Source organism: Oryx dammah, unplaced genomic scaffold, assembly GCF_014754425.2.
Source record: "Oryx dammah isolate SB20612 unplaced genomic scaffold, SCBI_Odam_1.1 HiC_scaffold_12, whole genome shotgun sequence".
Classification (NCBI taxonomy): domain Eukaryota; kingdom Metazoa; phylum Chordata; class Mammalia; order Artiodactyla; family Bovidae; genus Oryx; species Oryx dammah.
This window is the reverse complement of record NW_024070196.1, coordinates 28,551,060-28,576,909: the sequence shown is the minus strand read 5'-3', so window position 1 is coordinate 28,576,909 and position 25,850 is coordinate 28,551,060. Positions and strand designations below refer to the sequence as shown.

At 38.8% G+C, this 25,850-nt stretch overlaps 1 protein-coding gene across 2 annotated transcripts in view; it reads right to left on the bottom strand.

Moving 5' to 3' along the window:
• Positions 1 to 25,850, bottom strand: part of SCLT1 (sodium channel and clathrin linker 1) — a 245,289-nt gene that overhangs the window by 170,730 nt on the left and 48,709 nt on the right. For both annotated transcript variants that reach the window (XM_040250523.1, XM_040250522.1), the window contains exon 6: positions 1,376 to 1,514. In XM_040250523.1, coding sequence (XP_040106457.1) covers positions 1,376 to 1,514 — 139 coding nt within the window. The remainder of the gene's footprint in view (positions 1 to 1,375; positions 1,515 to 25,850) is intronic.

Genomic DNA, 25,850 nt, shown 5'->3' with positions numbered 1-25,850 from the left:
CAATCACTGCCTATATTTAAGGTGTACAAGCGAGGGTTCTTTTACATATGTCTGTCACAGTATTTTTTAAGAGAAGTAAGAAGTGCATATTCTGCTACAGTTTTCAAAAGGTATTTAATATCTGGTCAGAAAGCATTTTAAAGTCTAAATTAACTTTCATTTATTTATTTATATGTGAACATTAATGGGCTTCCCAGGTGGCACTAGTGGTAAAGAACCCGCTGCCACTGTAGGAGACATAAGAGACAAGGGTTCGATCCCTGGGTGGGGAAGACCCCCTGAAGGAGGGCATGGCACCTCAGTCTAGCATTCTCGCTTGGAGAGTCCCATGGACAGGGGAGCCTGGTGGCTACAGTCTGTAGGCTTGCAAGAGTCAGAAAGGATTGAAGTGATTTAGCATGCATGCATGCATGCACGTTAATAAATTCTTCCTGAAATACGAGGCTAAAACAGAGCAAAGAATATGCTTTCTTCATTATTTTTCCCTCTACTACTTTTCTTTTTTTTTTAAATTAATTGATTTATTTATTTATTTTTAATTTTTACTTTACAAATTACTTTTCAAATTCTTTCCCTTTATATATTAAAAAGAATTCAGTGCTACATAATGCTCCTTAACAAGGTATACATAGCCTATGTAATTAACAAATGGTATCACTTTTGAAAGCCAAGAATTCCAAAACCAAGTTTCCAAGGAATAAAAGACAATGCAACTTTTTACAGATAACTATAAAATCAAAATTTTAATAATGAATTTCTAATCCCCATTTATAAAATGAAGAAATTGAGGAACATAGGAAGGTATAAAAATGGGATGCAAATCCATAGAAGATATGAGATACCTGGCATACGAAACTGTAAATTAAAACAACATTCTCTTACATATAACCAAAAAAATTACAATGCTAAAAAACCAGATATAAACAATATAGCTTCCCAAATATTTCAATAACCATACAGGAAGAAAAAAGGAGGAAAAGCATAATTCTAAAAGAAGTGTAAATTTAGAAAAACATAATTCTATAATCTTTGAAAACTGAAGAAAATTGTATCAGAAGAAAACACAGGAAAAAATGTAAATTTAGGCAAGTGGATAATTGATTCTTTTCTTCAAAAATTTTCTTTTGCATTAAAATATTTCACAACACACAAAAAATCATGCCATGAGAATTAGGATTCAATTAAAATATATACATGGCAACTGTAACATACAGCAAGGGTACATATTACAAGTTTTATTACCTGTTAACTATTTTGCAAACTGTAGGAAATCATCATGCTAGCAATTCTGATATTCTATTATCATTCATAAATAATGACTGATCACAGATTTTTAGAAATTCTGTTTATTCAGGATAATAAATATATCACTCACCTGACTGGCCACTTTTAGTTGTTCTTGAAGATTCCTGACTGTTTCGTCATCTGTATATATCTCATTTCCCATCTCTGTGCCAAAGGGAAGGGCCTCCAATTGCTTTGCAACAACAGCATCTTTTAATTCATTGTGCAACCTTTGGAAAAAACAGTGAACACAACAATAATCTAATTTTAGTAACAGCAGTTGTTCTTTTAGGGTCAACTAAATCAACATTTGGGTCAAAAATCACTATTTACACATAAATCATTTCTAAGTCATCCTCTAAATGTAGAAGTATTTAAAAATCATTAGTCACATGAAAAAATACATCAAAATTCTGAATGAGTTAAATTGATCAATTCAAAGATACACAATTCAGTTTGTCCTAGGAAGATTTAAATTTTTCAAACAGATAAAATTCTGAAATTATACCTTATTCATAAAACATACCTTATTGATAAAACAAGTCATTCAGAAAAAAATTAAATATAATAATTTCATCTAGTTAATGAAATGGAAAGGGGATTATAGAATTATTTGTTAATTTCTTCACTGTGTTTCACAAAACTCATTTGATTTCTGACTAGTTCTAGTTTATACAGAACAAAATTCTTGATGGTTATGAAATCAAGACTAGAGGCTTTACTTGCCAGCACTTTCTTAAATAAGCTTGATGGTAATTTTGAAAGTCTTAAATTCAACTTTAATCTTATATTACATTATAAATATTTCATAAATGACAAATATTTCATAAATGACAAATATTTCAGAAATCTATTTCATAAATTACAAAATATTCATTAAATTCAAGTATTTTGGTAATTTCAAACTATCAAAAAATTAGGTGTATAATATAGACACAGAAGGGAAAACGGTTTTTAACATCAGAAAAACTTGAAAACATTGAATTTGTATATTTATAACCAGAAAACATCATTTATATTAAACATATCTCAAGGTAAAAATTTCTCAAAAGAATTGCATCCATCTCTATAGAATAATCTGGGAATAAGCAGTGGCTCAGACGGTAAAGCATTTGTCTACAATGCGGGAGACCTGGTTTCGATCCCTGGGTCAGCAAGATTCCTTGGAGAAGGAAATGGCAACTCACTCCAGTACTCTTGCCTGGAAAATCCCATGGACGGAGGAGCTTGGTGCAGGCTACTGTTCATGGGGTCGCAGAGTCGGGCATGACTGAGAGACTTCACTTTCACTATAGAATAATCTAAACAGAATTACCTACTAATACTACAATCTCCACTGAAACTAGAAAAACACAATCTGAAATTTATAAACATGTTTACTGAAAACAAAGTTCATCAGATACAATAAAACTCACAAGGCAATAATCTCAGTTACCAGTGGGGTGAAGGCAGTGGGGAGATGCAGTATAGGGGTAGTGGATTAAGAGGTACAATTTATTAGATACAAAATAAGCTAAGAAAACATCTTGTACAACACAGGGAATATAGCCCACATTTTATATTAACTATAAATGACATATGGGGCTTCCCTGGTGGCTCAACAGCAAAGAAGCCACCTGCAGTGAAGCAGATGTAGGTTCAATGCCTGGGTCAGGAAGATCCCCTGGAGAAGGAAATGGCAACCTACTCTAATATTTTTTGTCTAGAAATCTCATGGACAGAGGATCCTAGCAGGCTTACAGTCCATGGGGTCGCACAACAGTCGGACATGATTTAGCAACTGAACAACAACAAATAAATGAAGTACAGGTGGTTCAGCGGTAAAGAATACACCTGCCAAGTAGGAGACGTGGGTTCGACCCCTGGTTCAGGAAGAGCCCCTGGAGAAGGAAATGGCAACCCACTCCAGTATTCTTGCCTGGAAAATCTTATGCACAGAGGAGCCTGGTGGGCTACAGTCCACGGGTTCACAAAACAGTTGGTTACAACTTAGTGACTAGACAATAAATGAAGTACAAACATTGAGAATCACCATATTGTTCATCTGTAACACATAATACTGTACAGCAACTATAATTCAATATTAAAAAACAAAACCCTTATTGGTTAAGAGCAAATTTGTTGTTGTTCAGTCGCTAACTTGTTATCTGATTCTTTCCAACTGCATGGACTACAGAAAGCCAGGATTTCCATTCTTCACTATCTCCCAGTTTGCTCAAATTCATGCCCATTGAGTTGGAGATACTATCTAACCATCTCATCCTGTGCCGCCCTCTTCTCCTTTTGCCTTCAATCTTTCCCAGGATAAGGATCTTTTCCAATGAGTTGGCTCTTCACATCAGGTGGCAAAAGTATTGGAGCTTCAGCATCAGTCCTTCCAATGAACATTTAGATTTAGAGTTGATTTCCTTAGGACTGACTGGTTTCATTTCCTTGCAGTGTATCCAAACTTCCTGAATCAGAAGGCAGGATCTGTCACTTTGTTTGCTATGTGACCTTGAACATGTTACTTAACCTCTTTTGGCCTCAGTTTCTTTATCCTAGTTGCCCCTTCCCTGTCTAGGAGACCCTACAAGATCAGCAAGTGGGTCCTAACAGGTTCCTTTCCAGTTACTGCTTCTGTTCTGGGACTCAGAGCAAGTGAGATTCTGTGTGTGCTCTTTAAGAGCGGAGTTTCTGTTTCCTCTGGCTCACCAATATTCAAATCCTGCTGGCTTTCAAAGCCACAAGTTTTGAGGGGTTGGCTTCCTGGTGCAGGACCCTCAGCTCAGGGGTCTGATGTGTGGCTTGGACCCTTTGCTCTTTAGGGAGAAATTCTGTGACTCTGATTATCCTCCAGTTTGTGGGTCACCTACCTGAGGGTGTACCTACATTATGTCTCTGCCCTCTCCTACCCTTTTTTCCCCCTTAATCTTTTGGCCACTCCGTGCAGCATGCGGGATCTTAGTTCCCTGACCAGGGATGGAATACACACCCCCTGCAGTGGAAGCCTGCCATCTTAACCACTGGATTGCCAGGGAAGTTCTACCCATCTTGTTTTGGTTCCTTCCTTGGATCTTTAGTTGTAAAAATATTTTCTGCTAAATTCAAGTGATTCTTATTGACAGCTGCTCTTCAAACAGTTGTAATTTTGCTGTGGTTAGAGAAGCTGAGTTCAGGGTTTTCCTATTCTGTCAACTTGGACACACCTTGTTCTTGCAAGGTCATTTTCAGAGTTCTGCACTGATATGCAAAGCAAGGACTACCTATATGTAGTTTTTTAAAATTTGTTTTAGTATCTGAAGTATTTGGAGAAAGGGTTTTAATCTCACAGTTTGCAATCCTGCTGTCTCTTGCCTAAATGCCCTAATTCTCCAAATGTCTTATAATTTGGGGTTTCAGTACTTGCACCCAAGCCCTGCATTTTGGACTCTTGTTGACTGTGAGGGCTACTCCATTTCTTCTAAGGGACTCTTGCCTTCAGTAGTAGATATAGTGGTCATCAGAATTAAATTTGCCATTCCAGTCCATTTTAGTTTACCGATTCCTAAAATGTGGATGATCACTCTTGCCATCTGCTGTTTGACCACTTTCAATTTACCTTGATTCATGAACCTAACATTCCAGGTTGCTATGCAGTATTGTACTTTACAGCATCGGACTCTACTTCCATCACCAGCCATACCCACAAGCGGGTGCTGTTTTCGCTTTGGCTCTGTCTCTTCATTCTTTCTGGAGTTATTTCTCCACTTTTCTCCAGTAGCATACTGGGCACCTACCAACCTGGGGAGTTCATCTTTCATGTAATATCTTTTTGCCTTTTCATACAGCTCATGAGTTCTCAAGGCAAGAGTACTGAAGCGGTTTGCCATTTCCTTCTCCAGAAGACCACATTCTGTCAGACCTCTCACCATGACCCATGTCAACTGCATGGTTCAAATACTCTTTTTTGAGTTTTTCTTTCAATTACTGAGGAACAATCTGTTTATATTTCCTTCCAGCTGGTGGAGTTGTCTGTTTTGCCATTCAATGCTATCACTGAATTTTTCTAAACTTAAAAAAAAAAAAAACAGAAAATTGGACATTTTCTATCCTGAGGCTTTGTTATTGTGTTCTTGCAAATTTAAAACTGTCATATCTTTTAACATTATGAAATATCGCTATTTATAATACTCTCTTACATTAAGGTCTACTATTAATATGCCCGATTTTACCTGTTTTCTTTCAGTTTGCACTTGCATGGTTTATCTATTCTCCATTCTCTTATTTGCAACCATTCAATATTCTTGTATTTTAGAAATCTGTCTGATAAGAAGTATGTAAGTGTCCTTTTTAATTCCTCTGATAAATCACTGTCTTTTAACTGTAGCAGATAGTACACTGAAATTTTATGTAATTAGTAATGTATCTGAGCTTATATCTATTTCAGTATTTGCTTTCTATTTGCCCTGTCCGTTATTGATTGTTCTCTTCTTTCATGCTTTTAGATTATTTTTTATTACTCCATAGATTATTTTTTATTACTCCATTTTTCTATTCTATTATCTGGGTTGGCAGTTACACGATCTTTTGCTTTACTTTTGAATATAACATGCATCACTGAATAATCAAACTCTGAAATAAATTAGCATTATATCTCTTTTGGGCAATGCTGCTACTGCTGCTACTGCTAAGTCGCTTCAGTCGTGTTCGACTCTGTGCGACCCCATAGATGGCAGCCTACCAGGCTCCCCTGTCCCTGGGATTCTCCAGGCAAGAACACTGAAGTAGGTTGCCATTTCCTTCTCCAATGCATGAAAGTGAAAAGTGAAAGGGAAGTCGCTCAATCATGTCAGACTCTTAGCAACCCCATGGACTGCAGCCTACGAGGCTCCTCCATCCATGGGATTTTCCAGGCAAGAGTACTGGAGTGGGGTGCCATTAGAACCTGAGAATATTTTAACTCCAAATACCCTTTTCCTAAATTTATCTTATTGCTATCATGTTTTGGCTTGGTAAGTGAGTGCCTCATGAGCTGATAGAAAATCAAAACACAGCCGTTTTGAAGTGTCTTCTCTTACTCTATGCAACAACAATGAATCATTTCTCAATCAGATTGTGACATGTGTCCGAAAGTGGATTTCATATTACAACCAGCCATGCGCAGCTCAGCGGCTGGACCAAGAAGAAGCTAGATAGCGCTTTCCAAAGCCAAACTTGCATCAAAAAAAAAGGGTCATGGCCACTCTTTGGTGGTCTGCTGCCCATCTGATCCACTACAGCTTTCTGAAGTGGAAAGCATCTCAGTGAAACCATCACATCTAAGAAGTATGCTCAGCAAAATCAATGAGATGTACTGAGAACAGCCACGCCTGAAGTTATTAATCAACAGAAAGGGCCCAATTCTTCTGCCCAACAAATGCTTCAGAAGTTGAATGAATGGGGTTACAAAGTTTTGCTTCATCTGCCATATTTCACTCACCTCTCACCAACCTCATCACTTCTTTAAGCATCTTGACAACTTTTTGCAGAGAAAGTGCCTCCACAAGGCAGAAAAATGCTTTTGAAGAGTTTGTTGAATGCAGAGACATGGATTTTTATGATACAGGAATCAACAAACTTACTTCTCATTAGCAAAAATGTGTTGATTATAATGATTCCTATTTTGATTAATAAAGATGTATTTGAACCCAGTTATGATGATTCAAAATTCACAGTCTGAAACCACAATTACTTTTGTACCAACCTAATATTTAATTCTCTATAGATATTTTAGAGACATTACTATCACTCTGGAATAGCTGATAGTCATTGGGCTTTTCACACAGTTACCCTTTCCTATAATTCTAAGCTTTCATCTGGGATTATTAATTTTCTTCAGGTAGATTATCTGTTTAGGATTGTCTTCAATTTTTCTAAAGACAGTGTTCTCAATTTCTTTTCATCTGACCTTTCTTCTAAAGGATATTTCACTGGGTAAAAAAACTGTATATTAACAGTTTTTCTTTCAGTACTTTAAAAATATTCCACTGTCAATCTCTTTAACAAGAGATGCTGGGAAAACTGGTCAACCACCTGTAAAAGAATGAAACTAGAATACTTTCTAACACCATACAAAGATAAATTCAAAATGGATTAAAGATCTAAATGTCAGACCAGAAACTATAAAACTCTTAGAGGAAAACATAGGCAGAACACTCTCTGACATAAATCACATCAAGATCCTCTATAAGCCACCTTCCAGAGTAATGGAAATAAAAATGAAAATAAACAAATGGGATCTAAGATCTAATTAAACTTAAAAGCTTTTGTACAATGAAGGAAACTATAAGCAAGGTGAAAAGGCAGCCTTCAGAATGGGAGAAAATAAGAGCAAACAAAGCAACTCACAAAGAATTAATTGCCAAAATATACAAGCAGCTCATGCAGCTTGATACCAGAAAAATAAATGACCCACTCAAAAATGGGCCAAAGAACTAAACAGACATTTCTCCAAAGATGACATACAGATGGCTAACAAACACATGAAAAGATGCTGAACATCACTCATTATCAGAGAAATGCAAATCAAAACCACAATGAGGTACCATCTCACACCGGTCAGAATGGCTGCCATCAAAAAGTCTACAAACAATAAATGCTGGAGAGGGTGTGGAGAAAAGGGAACCCTCTTACACTGTTGGTGGGAATGCAAACTAGTACAGCCACTATGGAAGACAGTGTGGAGATTCCTTAAAAAACTAGAAATAGAACTGCCATATGACCCCAGCAATCCTATTGCTGGGCACACACTGAAGAAACCAGAATTGAAAGAGACACATGTACCCCAGTGTTCACTGCAGCACTGTTTACTAGCTAGGACATGGAGGGAACCTAGATGTCCATCATCAGACAAATGGATAAGGAAGCTGTAGTACATATGCACAATGGACTATTACTTAGCTATAAAAAAGAATGCATTTGAGTCAGTTCTAATGATGTGGATGACACTGGAGCCTATTATACAGAGTAAAGTAAGTCAGAAAGAGAAACACCAATACAGGATATTAATGCATATATATGGAATTTAGAAAGATGGTAACAATAATCCTATATGCAAGACAGCAAAAGAGACACAGATGTAAGGAACAGACTTTTGGACTCTGTGGGAGAAGGTGAGGGTGGGGTGGGATAGCATTGAAACATGCATACTACCATATGTAAAACAGAAGACCAGTGCAAATTTGATGAACAAAGCAGGGCACCTAAAGCTGGTGCTTTGGGACAACCCAGAGGGGTGGGGTGGGGAAGGATGTGGGAGGAGGGGTTCAGGACTGTGAGACACATATGCACTCATGCCTGCTTCCTGTCGATGTACGGCAGAAACCACCACAATATTGTACAGCAGTTAGCTTGCAATTAAAACAAATATATTAATTAAAAGAAATATTCCACTGTCTCCTGTTTTCCAGTAGTTTTGTTGAGAAGTCAGTTAATATGGTATTACTGCTACTGTGAAGATAATCTCTACCTGCTTGATTTTTTGTCTTTGGTTTTCTATTACTTCTTAATAATGTACCTAGGTATAGTACTTTTGTATTATCCTGCTCATGACACATGGTGTGTCTTTAATTTGGGGACTGATGTCTCTCTGCCTTCTCTGGAACTCAAGCTATACAAATTTCAGTTCTTTTCACTGTATCCCATATGTTTCTTAGCTTTTGTTTTGCATTTTCTATCCCCTTCTCTTCTGAATATTGTTTTCATTCTGAATATTTTCTTCTGACTTGGGTTGCATTCCATTGAATCTTCAGTAATATCTCATTTGTCTCATTTTCATTAACTGCATTTTCTCTAGTTCTGCAATCTCCATTTGGTCCTTTAAGAGTTTTTAGTTCTTTTATAGAAATTCTCAAAACTGTGTCTTATCTCATTTAACATAGTTCACAGTTGTTTTAAAGACCAAACCTGTGAGTCTGTTTCTATTGCATACTGTTTTTTATGATTTTTTTCAACCATGTTGTCTTCAATCTTACTGCTACTAGCTCTTTTTACACCAGATATGAGCCAGATATCACCAAAAATTACAGAGATACTTTGAGGCCTAGCAACGATGTTATTTTTTTCTAAAAGACTTCCTTTTCTTTTTTTTTTTTTTCAGGTGGCAAGGGATATTATCAATCCCTGATTATGCTGTACCAACATCAAAGATTCAGATAATTCAGAGTCATGTTTCAGTTCTTTTTGGGAGTAGTTTATTTTGAGGGAGTCATCTTTAACTTCAAAGCCTGGATGTTCCTGAGCCACTCACCCTCAAGTCTGATGGGCCCTGAATTTCACTTTTTATTTCTCTTGCTCCATTAATTTGCTTCAAGCTCTGCTCAATTTTCAACCTCTCCTCACTTCTTCTAACATAGGGAGATACATCCAGCAAAAAGTAACCCCAAAACAGATTCACATCCCTGCATTCTTTCTTTTCCAGGTCTTTGCTCTACAATTCTACAGTGACACCAATTCATTTAAACAGATTTGATTATTGTCAAATTTTTGTCAAGATCTAGTATTTGTCCGGATTCTCCAGTTTTTCTCAGAAGTCTGATGCCACTACTGCAAACAAAACTCTCAATTAACTTGTTTACAATTAATTAAACATGTTCTGAGCACTAGTTTGGGTGCATCTCACTAGTCTGATAATGCTGTTGATTTTATGCAGTTTTTAATTTTAATTTTCAATCCCTCTTTATATCAGGAGTTAGTTGAAAATGTAGTTAAGAGAAATTCTTTACGCCCACATACTGTTATTTCTAATTTATGATGTGATTTATGCTTAATTTGTATGTATGCATTTATATGATGGACAGGGTTTGCAGTTCATGTTTATTAAAATGTTTTATGGGTCTTGAAAACATAGTATATTCCTGTTGGTTCATATATGAGTAATAGAAGCAGAAAAAAAATATATATATATATATACACTCAAACTTGTTCTTTGCTCTTTGTATCTTTTTTATCTCTCTTATTTTTGCCCTTGTTTTCTTAGAAATAATATATAATGTAATAATATTTATAAATACTAAGTAAATACATGTTATAGAATTCTCCAAAGATCTTAGCAGTATAATTGAAAAAATAAAGTCATTTAAGTAATGCAAAGATTTTTAAGGAATCTTTTTCAAAGCATTACTTCCTATGTATGGTTACTGAATCTTGAAAATTAGATATTAATAATTTAAGTAAGGGCTTCCTTGGTGGCTCAGTGGTAAAGAATCTACCTGTAACGTAGGAGAAGTGGGTTCAATCCTTGGGTAAGAAAGATTCCCTGGAGAAGGAAATGGCAACTCACTCCAGTATTCTTGCCTGGAAAATACTATCACAGAGTTGCCTGGCAGGCTACAGTCCATGGTGTTGCTAAAGAATCAGACACGACTTAGCAGCTAAACAGCTACAACAATTTAAGTAGGTTCAACAAACATTTGGGGGCTTCCCAAGTGGATCAGTGGCAAAGAACCTGCATGCCAATGCAGGAGATGAGGAGATGCAGTTCAATCCCTGGGTTGGGAAGATCCCTGAGGAGGAAATGTCAACCCACTCCAGTATTCTTGCTGAAAAATCCCACGGACAGAGTGTGGAGGGCTACAGCCCACAGGACTGCAAAGAGTCGGACACAACTGAGCACACATGCGCAAAACATTTGAAGAGCTATTATGTACAAGATAGTAAGAGAGTTCTGGTCCTAGGTGCATTTATTCAAATATACAACCAAGTCAAAATGTAAGAATGGTAGAAAAAAGAAAAAGGAGTAAGTTTCCTTGCATTTGGATGGTTTCACAGTAAGAGGAGAAATGAAATCACATAAATGTTTGTGAAAATAAATAGTGTTATTCTTATTAATAACAGTAGAACCACATTTCTCTGCATAGTTGCTTTGTCTGCAGTCACCATCAATTAGCTGATCTCTATTTTCTCGTGCAAGTGCTTAAAAAAAAAAGTCAATCTTATGGTTTATATTGCAGAATTGTTTTGCTGAGACCACACAGACCATGATTAGGAAGCTGGACAATCAGGAAGCAGATATGCTGATTCTAGGAACACACCTCTTTAGCTGAGATCCTGGGATCAGGAAGTACTGCCAGTGGTAACGCCTGCAGGAACACCCTGACTTAGCTTTGACAGAAGCAGTTGCAAGAATTATTGGCGCTAGGGCCACACTACACTTGTTAGATTCTCATCCACAAAAACAGATTCCCAGATAATGCTTTCCTCCTACTTATCTCCTGATTTAGGTCATTTACATGTGCTTATCATTAGCAGAACTCAATTCACATTCTGAACTAGATTTTGATTTTCCAGACTCTGCAGTACAAGAAGGTATACTATAATAAAGGAGGGTGGAACAGATGTTAAGTCAATCTACTATATCTGCCATAAACTGTTATTATAATTGTACAATATAATTAAATATGACCCAAAATGAACAAAAGTACAAAAGAGCTGGGTTTTTTTCTATGAAACATAAGCTGAATATGAAAGGCTCAATAAAGATGAGTTATTAAATAGCTGCTGTTGAATTAGAGGTAGGTAAAATAATTATAAAAAGTCAGAGGAATTATGAAATCAGAGGATCAAAAGGAGATCAAAAGGATCTCTAAGTTCTCACTCTTCTTCAAAGAAACTGAAACTGGAAGCTATAAAGAACGAATTATTCTCCATGCTTTATGTGTAAAAGACAACAAAGAACTATAATCAGTAGTCTTACTCAAAGTAAAGATCTTCAGTTCAGTTGCTCAGTCATGTCCGACTCTTTGCAACCCCATGAACCGCGGCATGCCAGGCCTCCCTGTCCATCACCAACTCCCGGAGTCCACCCAAACCCATGTCCATTGTGCCAGTGATGCCATCCAACCATCTCATCCTCCGTCGTCCCCTTCTCCTCCTGCCCTCAATCTTTCCCAGCATCAGGGTCTTTTCAAATGAGTCAGCTCTTTGCATCAGGTGGCCAAAGTATTGGAGTTTCAGCTTCAACATCAGTCCTTCCAATGAACACCCAGGACTGATCTCCTTTAGAATGGACTGGTTGGATCTCCTTGCAGTCCAAGGGACTCTCAAGAGTCTTCTCTTCATAGTTCAAAAGCATCAATTCTTCTGCACTCAGCTTAGGCATTATATAAAAAATGAAATAAGTGCACATTCATATTAAGTCAAAGTAAAAACTTTTAAAGTATGCATGTTGTACGCATTTTGTTGTCTTTCAATCTACAGACTGACTATTGATCTAGAAGGAAAGAGGATCTGTACTATATTTTATGCTAGGTACCATATGACTGAATTTAAAAAGTAACAGTGTTTCTGACTATAATATGGTACTTCACATTAAATTACTATGTATCTATGCCTTTTATTTATTTATTTTTATTATTTTTCTACCTTACCACTTGCAGTATTAGCTCAAAAGATATTTAAAAAGCATGTAGTATAATCATAAAAATATACAGACACTAAAAGTGAAATCCAGTCCCAATCCCTCATTTCACAGATTAAGAAATTGAGTTTTACCTCGTATGTTGCTGATGGGAATGCAAGTTGATACAGCCACTACAGAAAACAGTATGAAGATTCTTCAGAAAACTACAAACAGAATTACCATATGATCTATCTATCCCATTCCCGGCAATATGCCTGGTCAAAACTATTAACTCGAAAAGATACATGCACCTCTATGTTCATAGCTTCACTGTTTACAATAGCCAAAACATGGAAACAACCTAAATGTCCATCAACAGATGCATGGCTAAGGAAAATGTGGTACCTATACATAATGAGATGCTAATTGGAATACATACGAGGTAAAACTCAGTTTCTTAATCTATGAAATGAGGGATTGAGACTGGATTCTAGTTTTATTGTCTGTATATTTTTATGATTATACTACATGCTTTTTAAATATCTTCTGAACAATACTGCAAGTAGTAAGATAGAAAAGAATGAAATAATGCCATTTGCAGCAACATGGATGCAACTGGAGATTACACTACGTGTCAGAACAAGACAGACAAATACCATAAGACATCATTTATATGTGAAATCTAAAATATGGCACAAATGAATCTATCTACAAAACAGAAACAGACTCACAGACATAGAGAACAGACTTGTGGGTGCCAAGAGGGAGAAAGGCGGGATGTCCTGGGAGTTTGGGGTAGGTAGATGCAAACTACTACATTTAGAATGAATAAGCAACCCAATGTATGGCACAGGGAACTGTTTGCAAAATTCTGTGATAAATCATAATGGAAAAGAATATAAAAAAAGAATGTATATATGTTTATAACTGAGTCATCTGGCTGTACAGTAGAGACTGGCACAGCATTGTAAATCACCTATACTTCAAATTAAAAAAAAAAAAAGAAACTGAGCTCCAGACAGATTAAAGTACTAATACTAGGAAAATTACCCAGTCAGAAATTGCAGTTCTGAAACTTTAACCAATTATAACTAGGCAAGACAACTTTCTAAATCTTTCGAGTGGACAAAGATGAATCAAACAATTCTAACAGTTTGTTTTTGAACTGAATTTTTCATGGATAGTCAGATGCACCATTTCTTTTACACAATACTAAAAATAAAAATTGCTGCTTATTAATCTAATTAATCTTATTAATCTGCTATTCCCTACAGCTACATCTCAATTTTGTAGATCTTTAAAAATAGAGAAAGGAAGAGGGAATAGTGTTAGTGAATTTTAGAACTCTGTAAGAGAGAAGAGAGAGTAAGACAAACACAATCACAAAACATTCTAGACAACTGCCTTGTGCAACTCCCCTAAAGCCTCCCCTCGCCTTACAGACTTCATTCGTCGTTAAGTCCAGGCTCTCTGGGCAAAGGTACTGACATCACCACCATGGGGCAGTGTCTCCTGTGGGGATCAATACAGAGCAGTCTGGTAACTACAACTGCTGCTTCCCCTTCGGCTTCTACAGGGACTCATACATATCTTCTTCCCAGAAAAAAATGGAATTTTCAAATTCTGAAGTGCCACTGAGTACAATCCTTCAATAGTACACTCTCCTCTGTTTATAATCCCTGAAGAGCTCTCTACACCATCTGTAGTACAAGTTTAAATTCCCTGACTGTGCATATATTCAGCAGTGGCCACAGGACTGGAAAAAGTCAATTTTCATTTCAATCCCACAGAAAGGTAACTCCAAAGAATGTTCAAACTACTGCACAATTACACTCATCTCACAAGCTAGCAGAGTAATGCTCAAAATTCTCCAAGCCAGGCTTCAATAGTACCTGAACCGTGAACTTCCAGATGTTCAAGCTAGATTTAGAAAAGGCAGAGGAACCAGAGATCAAACTGCCAAGACCCGTTGGATCATCGAAATAGCGAGAGAGAGTTCCAGAAAAAACATCTACTTCTGCTTTATTGACTATGCCAAAGCCTTTGACTGTGTGGATCACAACAAACTGCAGAAAATTCTAAAAGAGATGGGAATACCTGACCACCTGACCTGCCTCCTGAGAAATTGGTATGCAGGTCAAGAAGCAATAGTTAGTGCCAGACATCGAACAACAAACTGGTTCCCAAACTGGGAAAGGAGTACCTCAAGGTTGTATACTGTCACCCTGCTTACTTAACTTATATGCAGAGTACATCATGCAAAATGCTAGGCTGCATGAAGCACAAGCAGGAATCAAGATTGCTGGGAGAAATATCAATAACCTCAGATATGCAGATGATAACACCCTTATAGCAGAAAGTGAAGAGGAACTAAAAAGCCTCTTGATGAAAGTGAAAGAGGAGAGTGAAAAAGTTGGCTTAAAGCTCAACATTCAGAAAACGAAGATCATGGCATCCGGTCCCATCACTTCATGGCAAATAGATGGGGAAACAGTGGAAAAACTGTTTATTTTGCTCCAAAATCACTGCAAATGGTGACCACAGCCATGAAATTAAAAGACTTGGTCCTTGGAAGAAGAGTTATGAGCAATCTAGACAGCATATTAAAAAGCAGAGACATTACTTTCCCAACAAAGGTCTGTGTAGTCAAAGCTATGGTCTTTCCAGCAGTCATGTTTGGATGTGAGAGTTGGATAAAGAAAGCTGAGTGCCGAAGAATTGAGGCTTTTCAACTATGGTATTGGAGAAGACTCTTGAGAGTCCCTTGGACAGCAAGGAGATCCAACCAGTCAATCCTACAGGAGATCAGTCCTGAATATTCATTGCAAGGACTGATCCTGAAGCTGAAACTCTAATACTTTGGCCACTTGATGTGAAGAACTGACTCATTTGAAAAGACACTGATGCTGAGAAATACTGAAGGCAGGAGGAGAAGGGGACGACAGACGATGAGATGGTTGGATGGCATCATTGACTTGATAGACCTGAGTTTGAGCAGGTTCCAGGAGTTGGTGATGGACAGGGAGGCCTGGCGTGTTGCAGTCCCTGGGGTCGCAAAGAGTTGGACACAACTGAGTGACTGAACTGAACTGAAATGAGCATGCAAGGTCTTATACTATCTGGTCTCTGCCCACTATTTCAGTCTTGTGCATAATTCCCTATATAAATATGCTGGGATATGGCCACTGTAAATGATCTGTACTTTAATAAACATACAGATTTTCATTTGATGAACTCCTGCTCATTCTTAAAGGATCTGCTCAATTTTCATCCTCTCACTTAAGGCTTTTCAAACCAGAGTGATGTCATCAACAATTATAACTGGAAGTGTTATAGTTACATTGTCTGCTGTGCTCAGACTTAAGTAATCCTTGACAATAGCTCATGATCTGGGGAATAGCATAGGATATTCTTTACATAGAGACATTTATAATTAGACTAAAGTTTTGCATATTTCTCAAGGATAGCCTTATCATAGACTGACTGACATCAAGTACTCTGACAAATAGAAGTACTGACCATTATTTAAACCAACCAAAGTACCAAGAATGGGTACCTTCAGGATTTGACTAAAGAACAGAGAATCAGCTTTTTGGTTAAAAGAGTAGGAGCAGCAGCTATATGAGAGGGGTGCTACTACTGAGAGGGACCACATAGTCTGTATAAGACAACTAATAAAAGCATCATATCCTCAGAGATGGTCCCAATGTTTCCTAATTTTAGTTGTATTCCATGTTCCTCCTTATCATGCAGGTTAGGTTCCTCCTTAGAATGACCTGTTTCTATTTCTTGAAGCAAAAAGAGCCAAATGTGTTCCCATATGTAGGTGCTTATGATCCTAACATTTGCAATCATCCACCCCAAAATATTATTTGAACATTTAATACATATCAAGCACTTTCAATGTTTGGTGTACTATGGTAAACAGAATAGACAAAGGCCGCTGCTCATGAAGGATACATTTTAGTAGAAAAATGATAGGCAAATAAATAATTTCAGGTAGCAATAGGTATCACAAATAAAACTGGCTAATAGAAAAATGAAAGTTGGGAGGAGGAGTACTACTGGATAATGTGGTCAAAGAATGCCTTCCTGATCGAAGAGAAGAAGACAGTCCTGTGTAGGTCTGGAGAAGAACATTCCAGGCAGAAGAAATACTGATAGGCAAAAGGGCTTCTAGTAGAAACTGATTTGCCAGTTTTAGGCTTCCCTGATAGCTAGGTTGGTAAAGAATCCGCCTGCAATAATGCAGGAGACCCCGGTTCAATTCCTGGGTCAGGAAGATCTGTTGGAAAAAGGATAGGCTACCCACTCCAGTATTCTTGGGCTTCCCCTGTGGCTCAGCTGGTAAAGATTCCGCCTGCAATGCAGGAGACCTGGGTTTGATCCCTGGGTTGGGAAGATCCCCTGGAGAAGGGAAAGGCTACCCACTCCAGTATTCTGGCCTGGAGAATTCCACGGGCTGTATAGTCAGTCCATGGGGTCACAAAGAGTCGGACACGACTGAGCAACTTTCACATTCATGTGCCAGTTTTAAGGAAGCCAGTAAGATGACCAGTGTGACTCAGTTCAGTTCAGTCGGTCAGTCATGTCCGACTCTTTGCAACCCCATGAACTGTGGCACGGCAGGCCTCCCTGTTCATCACCATCTCCCGGAGTTCACTCACACTTACGTCCATCGAGTCAGTGATGCCATCCAGCCATCTCATCCTCAGTCATCCCCTTCTCCTCCTGCCCCCAATCCCTCCCAGCATCAGAGTCTTTTCTAATGAGTCAACTCTTCGCATGAGGTGGCCAAAGTACTGGAGTTTCAGCTTTAGCATCATTCCTTCCAAAGAACACTCAGGGTTGATCTCCTTCAGAAGGGACTGGTTGGATCTCCTTGCAGTTCAAGGGACTCTCAAGAGTCTTCTCCAACACCACACTTCAAAAGCATCAATTCTTCGGCGCTCAGCCTTCTTCACAGTCCAACTCTCACATCCATACATGACCACAGGAAAAACCATAGCCTTGACTAGACGGACTTTAGTCGGCAAAGTAATGTCTCTGCTTTTGAATATACTATCTAGGTTGGTCATAACTTTTCTTCCAAGGAGTAAGCGTCTTTTTATTTCATGGCTGCAATCACCATCTGCAGTGATTTTGGAGCCCAGAAAAATACAGTCTGACACTGTTTCCACTGTTTCTCCATCTATCTCCCATGAAGTGATGGGACTGGATGCCATGATCTTCGTTTTCTGAATATTGAGCTTTAAGCCAACTTTTTCACTCTCCACTTTCACTTTCATCAAGAGGCTTTTTAGTTCCTCTTCACTTTCTGCCATAAGGGTGGTGTCATCTGCATATCTGAGGTTATTGATATTTCTCCCAGCAATCTTGATTCCAGCTTGTGTTTCTTCCAGCCCAGCCTTTCTCATGATGTACTCTGCATAGAAATTAAATAAGTAGGGTGACAATATACAGTCTTGACGTACTCCTTTTCCTATTTGGAACCAGTCTGTTGTTCCATGTCCAGTTCTAACTGTTGCTTCCTAACCTGCATAGAGATTTCTCAAGAGGCAGGTTAGGTGGTCTGGTATTCCCATCTCTTTCAGAATTTTCTACAGTTTCTTGTGATCCACACAGTCAAAGGCTTTGGCATAGTCAATAAAGCACAAATAGATGTTTTTCTGGAACTCTCTTGCTTTTTCCATGATCCAGCGGATGTTGGCAATTTGATTTCTGGTTCCTCTGCCTTTTCTAAAACCAGCTTGAACATCAGGGAGTTCACGGTTCACGTATTGCTGAAGCCTGGCTTGGAGAATTTTGAGCGTTACTTTACTAGCATGTGAGATGAGTGCAACTGTGCGGTAGTTTGAGCATTCTTTGTCATTTCCTTTCTTTGGGATTGCAATGAAAACTGGCCTTTTCCAGTCCTGTGGCCACTGCTGAGTTTTCCCAATTTGCTGGCATATTGAGTGCAGTACTTTCACAGCATCATCTTTCAGGATTTGAAATAGCTCAACTGGAATTCCATCACCTCCACTAGCTTTGTTCGTAGTGATGCTTTCTAAGGCCCACTTGACTTCACATTCCAAGATGTCTGGCTCTAGATTAGTGATCACATCATCATGATTATCTGGGTCATGAAGATCTTTTTTGTACAGTTCTTCCGCGTATTCTTGTCACCTCTTCTTAATATCTTCTGCTTCTGTTAGGTACATACCATTTCTGTCCTTTATCAAGCCCATCTTTGCATGAAATGTTCCCTTGGTATCTCTAATTTTCTTGAAGAGATCTCTAGTCTTTCCCATTCTGTTCTTTTCCTCTATTTCTTTGCATTGATTACTGAGGAAGGCTTTCTTCTCTCTCCTTGCTATTCTTTGGAACTCTGCATTCAGATGCTTATATCTTTCCTTTTCTCCTTTGCTTTTCGCCTCTCTTCTTTTCACAGCTATTTGTAAGGCCTCCCCAGACAGCCATTTTGCTTTTTTGCATTTCTTTTCCATGGCGATGGTCTTGATCCCTGTCTCCTGTACAATGTCACGAACCTCCATCCATAGTTCATCAGGCACTCTATCTATCAGATCTAGGCCCTTAAATCTATTTCTCACTTCCACTGTATAATCCTAAGGGATTTGATTTAGGTCATACCTGAATGGTCTAGCGGTTTTCCCTACTTTCTTCAATTTAAGTCTGAATTTGGTAATAAGGAGTTCATGATCTGAGTCACAGTCAGTTCCTGGTCTTGTTTTTGTTGACTGTATAGAGCTTCTCCATCTTTGGCTGCAAAGAATATAATCAATCTGATTTTGGTATTGACCATCTGTAGAGTCTTGTGTAGAGTCTTCTCTTGTGTTGTTGGAAGAGGGTGTTTGCTATGGCCAGTGCATTTTCTTGGCAAAACTCTATTAGTCTTTGCCCTGCTTCATTCCACATTCCAAGGCCAAATTTGCCTGTTACTCCAGGTGTTTCTTGACTTCCTACTTTTGCATTCCAGTCCCCTATCATGAAAAGGACATCTTTTTTGGGTGTTAGTTCTAAAAGGTCATGTAGGTCTTCATAAAACTGTTCTACTTCAGTTTCTTCAGTGTTATTGGTTGGGGCATAGTCTTGCATAACTGTGATATTGAATGGTTTGCCTTGGAGACGAACAGAGATCATTCTGTCGTTTTTGAGATTGCATCTAAGTACTGCATTTCAGACTCTTTTGTTGACCATGATGGCTACTCCATTTCTTCTGAGGGATTCCTGCCCACAGTAGTAGATATAATGGTCATCTGAGTTAAATTCACCCATTCCAGTCCATTTTAGTTCACTGATTCCTAGAATGTCGACGTTCACCCTTGCCATCTCATTTGACCACTTCCAATTTGCCTTGATTCATCTTAAGGAAGCCAGTAAGATGACCAGTGTGACTGGAGACTAGTAATTATGGGGGGTGTGGTAAGAGACATATATATACAGAAATATACAAACACAGACTTATCATAAACAGAGACATATACAGAAATTAGGATACCTCTGAGTTTATATGAGAGGTATACCTCTGAGATTATTAGAAAGAAAAACATTAAACTTTAAGTAAAGAGGATGGTTTTCCTCACAGTATATAGATATAAATTAGCACTAGAAGAGCAGTGTTTACCATGGAATTCCAGAGATATCTTTTCTTTGATTGGAAAAGAGAGCAAATGTATTCATCTTCTGCTATTAAATAAAGTTTTTGAGTACAGAATAACATTTTTGGACAAGTACTGAAAAATAGTGGCTTCATTTTTTTTTTTTAATAAATATATACAAGAACTCTTTTCTCCCAAATTTCAAATATATAACATCTAGTACTTTGTGTTCATAGGCTATTATCAACACACACTAATGATATACTTCTCAACCTGGGGACCTGGCAAAGAGACTGGGAATGCCCAGAGAATCTAATTTGGAAAGACAGCAGGATTTGATAACAGAACTTCCACAGGACTGAGGGAAACAAACTCTTGGAGGGCAAAAACAAAATCTTGTGCATACCAGGACCCAGGGGAGAGGAGCAGCGACCCCACAGGAGACTGAGCAAGACTTGCCTATGAGTGTTTGAGGGTCTCCTGGAGAGGTGTGGGTCAGCAGTGGCTTTCTGTGGTGATAGTGGCAGTGGCAGCCGCAGTCCTGAAAGGTGCATGTTGGTATAAGTTCTTTTGGAGGCTGCCAGTGGCCTTACCGGAGAAGGCAATGGCACCCCACTCCAGTCCTCTTGCCTGGAAAATCCCATGGACGGAGGAGCCTGGTGGGCTGCAGTCCATGGGGTCGCTAAGAGTCAGACACGACTGAGTGACTTTACTTTCACTTTTCACTTTCATGCACTGGAGAAGGCAATGGCAACCCACTCCAGTACTCTTGCCTGGAAAATCCCATGGACGGAGGAGCCTGGTGGGCTGCAGTCCATGGGGTCGCTAAGAGTCAGACATGACTGAGCGACTTTACTTTCACTTTTCACTTTCATGCACTGGAGAAGGAAATGGCACCCCACTCCAGTGTTCTTGCCTGGAGAATCCCAGGGACAGGGGAGCCTGGTAGGCTGCCGTCTACGGAGTCGCACAGAGTCGGACACGACTGAAGCGACTTAGCAGCAGCAGCAACAGTGGCCTTACCAGTAGCCTTACCGGGCTTCCCTTGTGGCTCAGCTGGTAAAGAATACATCTGCAATGTGGCAGACCTGGGTTCCATCCCTGGGTTAGGAAGATCCTCTGGAGAAGGGAAAGGCTACCCACTCTAGTATTCTGGCCTGGAGAATTCCATGGATTGTATAGTCCATGGGGTTGCAAAGAGTCGGACATGACTGAGCAACTTTCACTTTCATGCGAGTAGCCTTATCATAGAGCATGCAACTCTACAACTGGGTCACCTCAGGCCAAACAACTAACAGGGAGGAAGCACAGCCCATGCATCAACAGACAATTGGATTAAAGATTTACTGAGCATGGCTCTGCCCACCAGAGCCAGACCCAGTTTTCCCCACAGCCAGTCCCTCCCATCAGGAAGCAAGATTTATAATCCCACAGCCAAGAGAATGAAAATCACAATCACAGAAAGCTAATCAAAATGACCTCATGGGTCTCAGCTTTGTGTAACTCAAGCAAAATATGAGTCACATCTTGCAGGGCTACTGAAGATGGACGGGTCATGGTGGAGAGTTCTCACAAAATGTGGCCCATTGGAGAAGGGGATGGCAAACCACTTCAGTATTCTTGCCTTGAGAACTTGATGAACACAATCAAAAGGCAAAAAGATATGACACCGGAAGATGAGCCCCCAAGGTTGGTAGGTGTCCAAAGGCTACTGGGGAAGAGCAGAGAAACAGTTCCAGAAAGAATGAAGAGGCTGACCTAAGTGGAAATGTTGCTCAGCTGTGGATGCATCTGGTGGTGAAAGTAAAGTCCGAAGCTGTAAAGAACAATACTACATAGGAACCTGGAATGTGAGGTCCATGAATCAAGGTAAATTGGAAGCGGTCAAACAGGAGATGGCAAGAGTGAACATCGACATTTTAGCAATCAGTGAACTAAAATGGATGGGAACGTGCAAATTTAATTCAGATGACCATATAAGTATATTATAACTACCACTGTGGGTAAGAACGCCTTAGAACAAATGGAGTAGCCCTCAGAGTCAATAAAGAGTCTGAAATGCAGTACCTGGGAGCAATCTCAAAAATGACAGAATGATCTCAGTTCATTTCCATTCAACATCACAGTAATCCAAGTTTATGCCCCAACCACGAATGCTGAAGAAGCTGAAGTCGAAACGTTCTATGAAGACCTACAAAACCTTCTAGAATTAACACCCAAAAAAGTCATTTTCATCAGAGGCGATGGTAAAGTAAAAGTAGGAAGTCAAGAGATGGCTGGAATAACAGGCAAGTTTCACCTTGGAATACAAAATGAAACAGGACAAAGACTAACAGAGTTTTGCCAGGAGAACGCACCAGTCATAGCAAATACCCTATTCCAACAACACCAGAGATGACTCTACACATGAACATCACCAGATGGTCAATACAGAAATCAGATTGATTATATTCTTCGTGGTCGAAGATGGAGAAGCTCAATACAGTCAGCAAACACTTCTGGGAGCTGACTGTGGGGCTCAGACCATGAGCTTCTTATTGCAAAATTCAGGCTTAAATTGAAGAGAGCAGGGAAAACCACTAGGCCATTCAGGTATGGCCTAAATCAAATCCCTTATGATTATACAGTGGAGGTGACAAATAGATTCAAGGGATTAGATCTGGTAGACAGAGTGCCTGAAGAACTATGGATGGAGGTTCATAACTCTGTATGAGAGGTGGTGACCAAAACCATCCCCCAAAAAAAGAAATGCACAAAGGCAAAGTAGCTGTCTGAAGAGGCCTTACAACTAGTTGAGATTAGAAAAGAAAGCAAAGGCAAAGGAGAAAGGGAAAAAGATACCAAACTGAATGTAGAGTTCCAGAGAATAGCAGAGAAAGAAAAGCCTTCTTAAGTGAACAGTGCAAAGAAATAAGAGGAAAACAATAGAATGGCAAAGACTACAGATCACTTCAAGAAAATTAGATACCAAGGAAACATTTCATGCAAAGATGGACACAACAAAGGACAGAAACAGTGAGCAGAAGAGATTAAGAAGAGGTGGCGCAAACATACAGAAAAACTACTAAAAAAAAAAAGAAAAAAGGTCTTAATGACCCAGATAACTGCAATCGTGTGATCACTCACTTAAAGCCAGACATCCTGGAGTGTGAAGGCAAGTGGGCTTTAGGAAGCATTACTATGAACAAACCTAGTAGAGGTGACAGAATGCCAGCTAAGCTATTTAAAACCCTAAAAGATGATGCTGTTAAAGCGGTGCACCCATTAAGTCAGCAAATTTGGAAAACTCATCAGTGGCCACAGTACTGGAAAAGGTGAGCTTTCATTCCAATCCCAAAGAAAGGCAATGCCAAAGAATGTTCAAACTACCATAGAACTGCACTCATTTCACATGCTAGCAAGATTATGCTCATAATACTTCAAGCTAGGCTTCAGTATTACGTGAACCAAAACCTTCCAGACGTACAAGCTAGATTTAGAAAAGGCAGAGGAACAAGAGATCAAATTGTCAGCATCCGCTGGATCATAGAAAAATCAAGGCAATTCCAAAAAACATCTACTTCTGCTTCACTGACTACATTAAAGCCTTTGACTGTGTGGATTACAACCAATTGGAAAATTCTTAAGAGATGGGGATACCAGACCACCTTACCTGTCTCCTGAGAAGCCTGTATGCAGAACAAGAAGCAACAGTTAAAACCGGACATGGAACAACGGACTGGTTCCAAATTGGGAAAGGAGTACATTAAGACTGTATACTGTCACTTGGCTTCTTTAATGTATATGCAGAGCACATCATGTGAAATGCTGGGCTGGATGGCTCAGAAGCTGGAATCAAGATTGTTGGGAGAAATTATCAACAACCTCAGATATGTCACTCTAATTGCAGAAAGTGAAGAGGAACTAAAGAGCCTACTGCTGATGGAGGTGAAAGAGAAGAGTGAAAAAGCTGGCTTAAAACTCAACATTCAAAAAACTATGATCATGGCATTCAGTCTCATCACTTCATGGCAAATAGGGGGAAAAACTGGAAGCAGTGACTGATTTTATTTTCTTGGGCTCCAAAATCACTGCAGACAATGACTGCAGCCATGAAATTAAAAGACGCTTGCTCCTTGGAAGGAAAGCTATGACAAACCTAGACATTGTATTAAAAAGCAGAGATAACACTTCGCTGACTAAGGTCTGTATAGTCAAAGCTATGGTTTCTCTAGTAGTCATGTATGGATGTGACAGCTCGACCATAGAGAAGGCTGAGCACCAAAGAATTGATGCTATCGAGTTATGGTGCTAGAGAAGACTCTTGAGAGTCCCCTGGACAGCAAGGAGATCAAACTAGCCCATCCTAAAGAAAATCAACCCTGAATATTCAATGGAAAGACTGATGCGGAAGGTGAAGTTCCAATACTCTGGCTACTTGATGCAAAGATCCCATTCACTGGAAAAGACCCTGATGCTGGAAAAGACTGAGGGCAGGAGAAGCTGGAGACAGAGGATGAGATGGCTCGATAGCATCACTTGACTCGATGGACATGAGTCTGAACAAACTCTGGGAGATGGTGAAGGATGGAAAAGTCTGACGTGCTATAGTCCATGGGCTTGCAAAGAGAAGGACATGACTTATCAACTGAACAACAACAACAATTTAGTAAGTACTCAATAAATATTTATGAATTATTGGATGCATGTTTTATTATTTCACCAAATATTAAATCTGAAGGTAAGTGACTCCAGATTTGTTTCAGCAGTTCAATAATGTAATTTAAGGACAAAAGGTTTCCCCATCTTTCCCTTCTTCCCATCTCCTTGCATTAAACAGCTACAGCAGCTTCAACATAACACTTTCTAAAATGCTGCAGTACATGGGGTTGCAAAGAGTCAGACACAACTGAGCTGAACTGAAAATGACAAGGAACTGAAAGGAGGTAAGTTTTCTTCTTGCCAGTCTCTCTTATCAGCAAGAAAAATCTTCCCAGTGGCACTACTACAGACTGTCCCTTACTTCACTGGATAAAAGTGAATCTCATGTTTATACTTAAACCAATCCCTGACAAAAAGAAATGTGCACTAGCTTATAATCAAAGATTTATCGCCTGAGATTGTGGAAGAAGCTCATATCCTCTGAGCGCAATGAAACTGGAAAAAAAATCAGGGTTATATGAACTATGAAAGAAGGGAAAATAGCTCTTATAGAGGCAATGATTGTCTTTCAAACCCTCAATAATAAAATAAAAATAATAACAATAAAAAGTAGTACTTACTTAGTGCCAGACAGTGCTGTACATATATTTACTCACTATATAACCCAATTTCCTTCCTTTGGCAAGTTATGAGAAGGAAATATGATATTAAAGAAAATAAGACAAAAACAAAATAAAAACTAGTATATTCTCAACATGAACTGAATTTCAAGGAATAGACTAAAAATGAAGATGATATAACAAATATTTTTTTCACCTTTCCTAAGTCTCATAAAATGACTTCATTATTTTCTATTTGTAATCAATTCCTAGGTAATATTCAGCTATATAGAATGTAGTAGAATGTTTCCCTGACCCAAAAATGTGGAACTGCTACTACTGTATAATCCAAGCCACTGCTAGCTTCCATTATTCAGACTTGATCAT